Raw genomic sequence first — 11,156 nt, 5'->3', positions numbered from 1 at the left:
CATTTTGGAATTTGGGGAATTTGAAGAATTCTAACTTCCAAGAAGCTCCAAAATAAAGAGGGAAAAGGCACAAACTTAGACTCAGCCATAAGTTGGGGATTCCAGAAAATCTTGTATTAAATTGGTACCAAAAGAAATACAACTCTAAGTGAAAGATAACATGCTTTCTCACCTGCTCCTCTAGGGACTACAAGAAATTTCCTAGTTGTGCTGAACAGACTAAGAAGAAAAAAACGGCTTAGAATTTATAATCATCAACTTAAATGCATAGTATCTAGATGACTACATAACCACTAGTCATGAAGTTTAAAGTATTGACCTGTTAATTTAGAAACCTAGCAGAAGACCAACATAGCTCCTTTGTGAGGACATTCACTTTATCCTAGACCTTGAATAATTTACTCAAATTATCTTAAAAGGAAGCGTGAACAACTCACAAAAGTAATAATCAAATAAGGAAATGTGGTACCACAGTCGAGAATGAGCAAAGCCACTCCTGATAATTTAGGTAATGGAATTATGAAACAGAATGTGGAGTAACTGTTAGTGTGTTTAAAGAAATAATATGTGCAGGGAAGAAGAGATTCTGAACAGTAACATTCCTAGAATTTCTGCAAGTAAAAATAGTTAAGGTTAAAATTAACTCAATTAAAGGGATTAACAGCAGATTAGATAGAATTAGAGAATCAGTGAGTTGGAAGTTTTACAAGTTTTACAGGAAACTACTCAGAAATCACAGGAGGCAAAGAGAGTATATGAAAGGCTCTGTAGTGATATTCTGAGAGTCTTTACTATTTACTACATTTCAGATCAAGTTGTAGAATTTAACATCTGGATTTTATTTTATAGCTTTTATTTCTGAGAAAAGGTTTAAAAAGCAAGAAATATAGAATACAGAGTGATAAAAATGGTCTAAAATAGACATTTAATCAGAATTTCAGAAGGAAAGGTTAGAGAGAAAATGGGGCAAAGTCAGTATTTTAAGAGGGACTTTTTCTGAATTGAGGAGAGGTACTGGAGTAGAGCAGCCGGGGACGAAAAAGACAGATACGTTTAAAGGTAGGAGAGTGAACAGCTGACAGCTGATTTTCCAACAGTAAACAGTTGACTGCAACAGACAATGGAATGATAGTAGTAATATACCAAGGGACATAACTATCAACCAGTTAATTGTATGCCTGCAAAATGTCTTTTAAGTAAGAGGGTGAAATATAATGAAAGAAATTGTAACCTTAGGAGAGCCTCATCAAAGGAGATTGCAGAGGTGAATAAATGAGTTCAGATGCCAGGTATATGGAAAGGACTGCAGAGAAAAGGAAGAGATATGTGAATAAATCTAAATATTAACTGTATAAAGCGTCTTTACAGATTTAACATTAACACAGACTTGGAAAGAGCAATTAATGAATAGTATTGAAGGGTACTTTTTGTGTAGGAAAAATCTGATTAATTTTTAAAGAGTTTTCATAGCTGCAGTTTGAGGCTACCCTATCTCAAAAATAAAATTAGATGAAATGGAACTGAAACTAGGAGAAAGGGAAAATGTAGAATAGGAAAAGGGCTTCCACAAAAATAAAGTGGTAGGTTTATTATCTATCTGAGCGGAAAGTGTGAGCCACTGAGCAGGTGAGGGCGGAGGTAAAGGGAGAAAATCTCAAGCAGACTTGTGCTGAGTCGGAACCCAATGCGAGGGCTTGATCTCAGGACCTGAGATCATGACCTGAGCCAAACCAAGAGTTGGACGCTTAACTGGACAGGCACCCCTAAAGTGGTAGATTAGTGGTAACCCAAATGTTTAGATCAAAAATAATAAATGTCCTCAGAGTATATGTTAATAAAATCGGTTGTGTTACTTATATGATGACTTCAGAAAGCCAAAGGGAGCATACACCATAAAGTAGTAACCACGCAAAAATCAATCTTAGATTCAGTGTAATCCTTATCAATATCTAACTGGCTTCTTTGCAGAAATCAATGAGATGATCTCAAATTCATATTGAAATTCAAGGGACCCAGATAGCCAAAACAATCTTGAAGAGAACAAAGTTGAAGAATTCTTATACAGTCTCATGTTAAAACAGTGTTGTTGTATAGGACAAAACATAGACAAACAGCTCAGTGGTGAAGAGAATTGAAAGTCAGAAATAAACACGTGATGTCATGTTCACTACTTCTGGCAAAAGTGCCTAAACCGTTCATTCAATAGGAAGGAATAGTTTTCTTAACAAGCATCTTGGGACAAGACAGAGTGGATATCCATATAAAAGAATATGATAGATGCCATCCTAACTCACCATGTACAAAACAATTACTCATTTGAATTAAAAATCTAAATATAAAGAGCAAAAACTATGCAAGGATATTACAAGGAAACAAAAATCTTCATGACTTTGTATTTGACTGTTTCATATGACACCAATAGCACAAGCAACAAAATTGGAAAATCCAAAAAAAAAATCTTACATTTGTCCTTCAGAGGGCACCATGAAGAAAGTGATAGGGAAAGAAAAAGAAAAAAAAAACCCAGAATACTATTTACATTAGCACCTTCCCAAAATGAAATAATGAAGTATAAAGCTAATTAAATATGTCAGATCTATAGGAGTAATATATAATGAAAGAAATTACTAAATGAGACATGAAGACTAAGTAGTATAGTTTTCCCCAATTGATCTGTAGATTGAATGCAGTCCCAATTAAGATTCCAGGAATTTATTTTGTGATATTAACCAACGTCTTCTAAAATTTTATACAGAGAGGCGGAAGACCAGATTGCCAGTATGATATTGAAGAACAGTCAGAGAACTGATACTTCCTAACTTCAAGAGTTAGCATAAAGCTACAGTATCAGACAGTGTGCTATTGGTAAAAGAATAGACAAATCATTGGAACACAATAGAGTCCAGAAATAGCACTTTCAGTAATACAGTAAACTGATAACTTGACAAAGGAGCAAAGACAGTACAATGGAGAAAAGTCTTTTCAACAAATGGGTGATGGAACAACTTGACATAGATGGAAAAAATGAATCTGACACAGACCGTATATTTTTTTCACAAAAAGTAAGTCAAGTGGATCAGACCTACATGTAAAACACAAAACTACAAAACTCTAGAAAATAACATAGAGAAAATGAGATGATCTTGGGTTAGTTGATGACTTTTAAAAAAATATGTAATTATCGGGCACCTGGGTGGCTCAGTTGGTTAAATATCTGCCTTTGGCTCGGTCACGATCCCAGAGCCACAGTGGGGGACCCTCTCCTCTGCCCTTCCCCTGCTTGAATTTCTTCTCTCTCAAATAAATAAATAAAATAGGGGTACCTGGGTGGCTCAGTCGGTTAAGTGGCTGCCTTCAGCTCAGGTGATGATCCCAGAGACCTGGCATCTAGAATAGCATTGGGCTTCCTGCTCAGCTGGGAGTCTGCTTCTCCTCCTCCTCCCTATGTCTCCACCTCATGCTGCACAGACGTAGTGCTTCTCTCTATCTCTCTCCACTTTCAAATAAATAAAATCTTTAAAATTTTTTATGAAGTAAAATTTTATTTTTATTTTTTTAAGATTTTATTTATTTATTTGACAGAGATAGGGCAGCCAGCGAGAGAGGGACACACAGGAGTGAGAGGAAGAAGCAGGCTCATAGTGGAGGATCGATGAGCTCCGATCCCGCAATGCCGGGATCACGCCCTGAGCCAAAGGCAGACGCAACCGCTTGCCCCCAGGCGCCTGTAAAATTTTATTTTTGAGAGAGATCATGTACATGTGGGCTGGGGAGGAGTAGAGGAGAGGGAGAGAGAAAGTCAAGCTGACTCCATACTGAGCCTGATGCGGGGCTCAGTCCGGACCCTGAGATCACCTGAACGAAATCAGTAGCTGACACTCAGCCAGTGGAGCCACCCATGCTCCCTGGTTGATGACTTTTAGACTAAATTCCAAAGCATGATCCATGAAGGAAGAAATTGTTAAGTTGGACTTCCTTAAAGTGAAAAAAATTTCTGCTCTGAAACAACAGTGTGCATGAGTGAGAAGACACCACATACTAGAAGAAAATACTTGCAGAAGAGCATAAAATGGACTGCTATCCGAGACCGGAGTTAAGATGGCGGAGAGTAGGGGACCCTTTTTCAGTGGTCCCCTGAGTCGGCTGGATAGGTACAGACCAGCCTAAATAACCACAGAACCAGCCTGAGACGAGGAAGATACATCTGGATCTCTACAAATGAACATCTCCAGCGCTTTTGAGTCAGTACGAAGGGAGCCATGAAACTGCGCACAGATATCGGAAGATAAACGGAAGGGGAGGGAGCGCTGCGCGGTCGGGCGCCGGGAAGCGGCAGCCACCTGCACCGGGGAGCGGGCGGACTCGTCGTTGGGACTCGTGGTTGGCACCCTAAACAGCAGACTGGACCCTAAACCGGGTGCACGCGCCACCAGCTTCTACGAACTCCGGAATCGTGCTACTGGGCATAGACTGAGACTGGAGACCCGGGCGCAAGTGCGTGCGGCTGGCGGCGTTAGAAACACAAAGGACAGAGAGCGCCAGCCCTGGAAGCGAAGGGGGACGCCGGTGGGGCGCATCCCGGATGCTGCAGGGTTGAACAGCACCAACAGTAACAGAGTTAAAAGCGGCCAGAGCATCAGTGAGAACGGGCACTTGAATCCCTCTGCTGTCCAGTAGACACAATTCAGCCTCGCTGCTTGACTCCAGCAAGAGTCACAGCCCGCCAGGAAAAGCTGCCAGAGAACAAAAGCCTGAAATACGCTACACAGCGTGCCATCCCCACTCCCCTTGCAGGGGACATGGAGACTCTACCCAAACAGGGGTTGCCTGAGTACGAGCGGGGCAGGCCCCCTCCCTAGAACACAGGAAGGCAGGCTGAAAATCAAGCAAGCCACACCGGGGCGCCGGGTGGCGCGAGTTATTGAGCGCCTCGTTCGCAGCTTAGGGCGTGATCCCGGCGTTCGGAAAGCAAGGAGTCCCTCATTGGGCCTCCTCGGCATGAGCTAAACTTCTTCCTCTCCCACATCCGCTTTAGCCCGCCATTCTTTGGTGACTACGACTGTACATATCATCTACTCAGATAAATAATAAATAAAATCTTTAAAGAAGCCCACATCCCTAAGATCCCTATAAAACAAGGGAGCACGGCCTGGGACCCAGTCAATAATTTGGGCTGGACAAGCCCACTTAAGCCTCTCCTCATCAGAATGACACAAGCAAAGGAGAAGCCCCCAGCAAAGAAAAGATAGTGAGTCTGTGGCCTCTGCCACAGAAATAATGGACATATGGATATAACCAAATTATCGAAATGGAATTCAGAGGAACAGTCAAAATGATGAGGAGAGTGAAAAACTATTCGAAAAGGTTACTGAGAATATAGAATCCCTAAGGACGAAATGAGGCGACGCTGACAGAAATTAAAAAAATTCATCAGTAGCAAATGCAGGCAAACTAGAGGCTCTGCTGGGCCAGGGGTACAGAAGCAGAGGAATGAGTTAGTGAATTGGAGGATGGGTTAATAGAGGAAAACCAAAATAGAAGCTGCTCTTTAAAAACAACACGCCTCACGAATGTAGGTTGTGGGATAGTGACTAATGAAACGATCCAATGTTAGAATCATCGCCACCCGAGGGGTGGAGAAAACAGAGGTCTAGAAGAGATATTTGAACAAATTGTAGCTGAAAACTTCCCCTAATCCTAGCGGTGGAAACAAACATTGCGGTCCAAGAGGCAGAGAGGACTCCTCTCCCAAGCTCAACCACCACAAAACCCACGCCCGTCAGCGTCATAGTGCAATTCGCAAATATTAGATCCAAGGATACAGTATTCTGAAAGCAGCCAGGCAAAGAGAATTTCTCAGTAACATCAAGCAAAGGCATCAGGAATTTATATATCAGACCTGCTCTACACAGACTTGGAATGAGAGAAAGGGTTGGGGAGCATTTTAAAGCTCTTTCTGAGAAGAAAAACATGCAGCCAAGGATCCTTTATCCAGCAATGCTGTATTCAGAATTGATGGAGAAATAAAGACATTTCAGAATCGCCAGTCATTAACCAATTTCGTAACCGAAACCAGCCCTACAGGAGATATTACTGGGTTCTATAAAGTAAAAGGCCTCAAGAGTGATACAGAACAGAAAGTCACAAAGCCAATACAAACAAAGACTTTACTGCAACATGGCATCATTAAAATCAATATCTCTCAGTACTTTCAGTCTTAATGTGAATGGTTTGAACCTTCCCATAAATGCAACAGGGTTGCAGATTGGATAAAAAGACGTGACCCATCCATTTGCTGTCTACAAGAGACTCATTTCGAACCCAAAGATGCATTCAGACTCGAGAGTAAGGGGATGGAGTGTACCATCTTTCAACCAAATGGACCTCAAAGAAAGCTGGGGTAGCAATTCTCAATTATCAGATAAATTGGATTTAAACTACAGACTATAGTTAGAGACACAGAAGGGCACTATATTATTCTTAAAGGAAGTATTCAACAAGTGGATATGACAATTATAATATATATGCCCCCCAACAGGAGCAGCAAGGATGACAAACATCCTTAACCAGAATAAAAGAGACATATAAATAAAAATACATTTATAGTAGGGGGACCTCAACACTCACTATCAGAAATAGACAAGAACACTCCTGGCCAAAAACTAAGCAATGAATCAAAGGCTTTGAATGCCATACTGACGAGTTGGACCTCATAGATATATATAGAACATATTACACCCATGAACCAAAGAATACTTCATTCTATTCTAATGCCCATGGAACATTCTCACAAAAACCATGTTCTGGGACACAAACAGGTCTCAACCGATACCAAAAGATTGAAATTATCCCCTGCATACTCCTCAGACCACTAGCGCTCTGAAATTGGAACTCAACCACAAGGAAAAATTTGGAAGAAACTCAAACACTTGGAGACTAAGAACCATCCTTGCTCAGGAATGACTCGATAAACCAGGAAATCAAAAATCAAATTAAACAATTTATGGAGACCAAATGGAGAAATTCATGAAAATACAACAGTCCAAAACCTCAGGAATGCAAAGGCAGTCCTAAAGGGAAATACATAGGCATCAAGCCTCACTCAAAAGAATAGAAAATCTAAATGCAGTTTTATATTCTCACCTCAAGAAGCTGGAACAGCAACAGAAGGACAAGGCCTAATCCACCTACGAGGAAGCAGTTGACCAAAAATTAGAGCTGAAATCAATCAGAAGCTAGAGGTACAGTAGAACAGATCAACAGGACACTAGAAGCTGGTTCTTTTGGAGAATCAATAAAATACCACTGGCAAGAATTATCCAAAAGAAAAGAAAGGACCCAGATTATTAAAATTATGAATGAAAAAGGAAGGTCATGACGTACACCATTGAAACTGGAAGGATTATTAGAAATTTTTATCAACAGCTATATGCCAATAAACTAAGCAATCTGGAAGAGACATGGAATCATTCCTGAAACCTATAAACTACCAAGAGATTGAAACAGGAAGAAATTGGATTTCTAAACAGGCCATTAATTATGAAGAAATTGAGTCAGTGATAAACAACCTTCCAAATAACAAAACTCCAGGCCTGACAGTTTTCCTGGGGAATTCTACCAAACATTCAAAAGAAGAAATAATACCTATTCTCCTAAAGCTATTTCAGTAAAAATAGAAACAGAAGTGAAAGCTACCAAACTCATTCTATGAGGCCAATATTACCTTGATCCCCAAACCAAGTAAAAGGCCCCTCAAGGAGGAGAATTACAGACCACGATCTCCCTAATGAATATCGGACGCCTAAAATCCTCAACAAGTATACTTGCTAATAGAATCCAACAGTACATTAAAAGGATTATCCATTATGATCAAGAGTGGGATTCATACCTGGGATCAATGGCGTGGTTCAACTATTCACAAATCAATCAGCGTGATACATCATATCAACAAGAAAGAAGACTCTGGAACCATGATGATCTTCTCAATTATGAAAAAGCATTTGACAAAAATACAGCATCCTTTCTGATTAAAACCCTTCAGAGTGTTGGAATGAGGGTACATTTTCAATCTCATAAAAGCCTATCTATGAAAAGCCTACTGCAAATTGACTTCCTCAATGGGGAAAAGCTGAAGCCTTTAAGATCAGAACACGACAAGGATGCCCACTCTCGCCACTATGATTCAACACAGTACTAGAAGTCCTTTCAACAGCAATCAGAGCGACAAAAAGGGATCAAGGTATTCAAATTGGCAAAGAAGTCAAATGTCTCTCTTCGCAGATGACATGATACTTTATATGGAAAACCCAAAAGAAGTCCCTCCCCAAACTATTAGAAGTTATAGAGCAATTCGATAGTATCGGGATACAAAATCAATGCTCAGATATCAGTTGCATTTACTACACGTAATAACGCTGAAGAAAGAAATTAGGGAACTCATCCTTTACAATAGCACAAAACCATACGTTACCTTGGAATTAACTAACCAGAGACGTAAGGATCCATATTCTAGAAACTATAAATCACTCTTGAAGAAAGACATTGAGGAAGACATAAAAAGATGGAAAGAGTATTCCATGCTCATGGATCAGAAGAATTAACATAGTTAAAATGTCCATGCTACCCAGAGCAATCTACACTTTCGAAATGCTATCCCGATCAAAATACAGGGACATTTTTCAAAAGAACTGGAACAAATAGTCCTTGAATTTGTATGGGACCAGAAAAGGCCCCGAATCTCCAAGTAACTGTTGAAAAGGAAAAACAAAGCTGGGGGCATCACAATGCCAGATTTCGAGATGTACTACAAAGCTGTGATCACAAAGACAGCATGGTACTGGCACAAAAACAGACACATGACCAATGGAAAAGAAGAGAGACCCAGAAATGGACCTCAGCTCTTTGGCAACTAATATTTGATAAAGCAGGAAAAACATCCAATGGGAAAAGACTAGTCCTCTTCTAATAAATGGTGCTGGAAAATTGGACAGCTACATGCAAGAGAATGAAACTTGACCACTATCTCCACAATACACAAAAATAAACTCCAAATGGATGAAAGACCTCAATGTGGAGACAGGAATCCATCAAAATTCTAAGAGGAGAACATAGGCGGCAACCCTGTGACATCGGCCAAGCAACCTTTCATGAACATCCCCAAAGGCAAGAGAAACAAAAGATAAAATGAATTTATGGGACTTCATCAAGATTAAAGTTTCTGCACAGCCAAGGAAACAGTCAGAAAACTAAGAGCGTACGGAATGGGAGACTATATTTGCAAATGACACTATGTCGATAAAGGACTGGTATCCAAGATCTTGTAAGAACTTCTCAAACTCAATACCACAGAAACAAATAAACTAAATCAAAAATGCGGCAGAAGATATGAACAGACATTTTTCCAATGATGACGATACAAATGGCTAACAGACACACATGAAAAAATGTTCAAAATCATTAGCCATCAAGGAAATCAAAATCAAAAACCCACACTGAGATACTCACCTTCGCCAGTTAGAATGGCAAAAATAGACAAAGGCAAAAACAATTAGTGGAGAGGATGGAGAAAGGGATCCCTCCTACATTGTTGGGTGGGAATGCAAGTTGTAATTGCCACTCTGGGAAAACAGTGTGGAGGTCCCTTTAAAAAGTTAAAAATTGAGCCACCTCCATGATCCAGCCATATTACTTACTCAGGTGTTTACCCCGAAAGATACAGACGTAGGTGTGAAGCAGAAGGGCCATATGCACCCCAATGTTCATAGCAGCAATATCCACAATAGCTAAAACTCGTGGAAGGGGAGCCGAGATACCCTTCAATAGATGACTGGATTAAGTTGTGGTCCATATATAATAATGAATATTACTCAGCTACTAAAGAAGCAGTTCTCACATTTTGCTACAAACACTGGCGGCACTGAGGAGATAATGCTAAGGGCAAAGCCAAGCAGAGAAAGACAACTATCATATGATTTCTCTCATCTATGGAACATAAAAACTAGAAGATCGTAGGAAGAAGAAGGCGGGGGTGAATAGAGGGGTGAAACATGAGAGACTATGGACTAGAGAACAAACTGAGGGCCTCAGAGGGAGGGGGTGTGTTTCTAACGCCGCCAGCCGCCCCGCACGCGCCCGGGTCTCCCGGTCTCAGTCTATGCCCAGTGAGCACACCACGATTCCGGAGTTCCGTGAGAAGCCTGGTGGCGCGTGCACCCGGTTTAGGGTCTCAGTCTGCTGTTTCGCGGGTGCCAACCACGAGTCCCAACCACGAGTCCGCCCGCTCCCCGGTGCAGGTGGCTGCCGCTTCCCGGCGCCCGAACGCAGCGGCTCCCTCCCCCTTCCGTTTATCTTCCGATATCTGTGCGCAGTTTCATGGCTCCCCGCTTCGTACCTCAATACTCAGCGCTGGAGATGTTCATTTGTAGAGATCCAGATGTATCTTCCTGCGTCTCAGGCTGGTTCTGTGGTTATTTAGGCTGGTCTGGTACCTATCCAGCTCGACTCAGGGGACCGCTGAAAAAGGGGTCCCCTACTCCTCCGCCATCTTAACTCCGGGTCTCTGGATAGCAGTCCATTTTATGTCTTCTGCAAGTATTTTCTTCTAGTATGTGGTGTCTTCTCACTATGCACACTGTTGTTTACAGAGCAGAAATTTTTCACTTTAAGGAAGTCCAACTTAACAATTTCTTCCTTCATGGATCATGCTTTTGGAATTTAATCTAAAAAGTCATCAACCAGGGGCACCTTGGGTGGCTCCACTGGCTGAGTGTACGACTACTGATTTCAGTTCAAGCTGTGATCTCAGGGTCACGGGACTGAGCCCCGCATCAGGCTCAGTATGGAGTCAGCTTGGACTTTCTCTCTCCCTCTCCCTCTACTCCTCCCCCAGCCCACATGTACATGATCTCTCTCAAAAATAAAATTTTACAGGGCGCCTGGGTGGCACAGCGGTTAAGCGTCTGCCTTTGGCTCAGGGCGTGATCCCGGCATTGCGGGATCGAGCCCCACATCAGGCTCCTCCACTATGAGCCTGCTTCTTCCTCTCCCACTCCCCCTGCTTGTGTTCCCTCTCTCGCTGGCTGTCTCTATCTCTGTCAAATAAATAAATAAAATCTTAAAAAAAATAAAAATAAAATTTTACTTCATAAAAAAATTTT

The 11,156-nt window shown here is 41.4% G+C and overlaps 1 protein-coding gene across 2 annotated transcripts in view; it reads right to left on the bottom strand.

The window, feature by feature from the left end:
- Nucleotides 1-11,156, bottom strand: part of LARP1B (La ribonucleoprotein 1B) — a 119,723-nt gene that overhangs the window by 63,670 nt on the left and 44,897 nt on the right. The window contains exon 12 of one of the 2 annotated variants that reach the window (XM_008699726.2): nucleotides 10,502-10,630. The exons of the other annotated variant lie outside the window; for it this stretch is intronic. Within the exon in view, the coding sequence (XP_008697948.2) occupies nucleotides 10,622-10,630 (9 nt within the window). The 3' untranslated portion in view covers nucleotides 10,502-10,621. Of the gene's footprint in view, nucleotides 1-10,501; nucleotides 10,631-11,156 lie in introns of those variants that run through there. 2 annotated transcript variants of the gene reach the window in all.

Source organism: Ursus maritimus, unplaced genomic scaffold (assembly GCF_017311325.1).
Source record: "Ursus maritimus isolate PB19 unplaced genomic scaffold, ASM1731132v1 scaffold_11, whole genome shotgun sequence".
In the NCBI taxonomy this organism is placed as follows: Eukaryota; Metazoa; Chordata; class Mammalia; order Carnivora; family Ursidae; genus Ursus; species Ursus maritimus.
The sequence above is the reverse complement of the archived record's forward strand: the minus strand, read 5'-3'. Positions and strand labels throughout refer to the sequence as shown.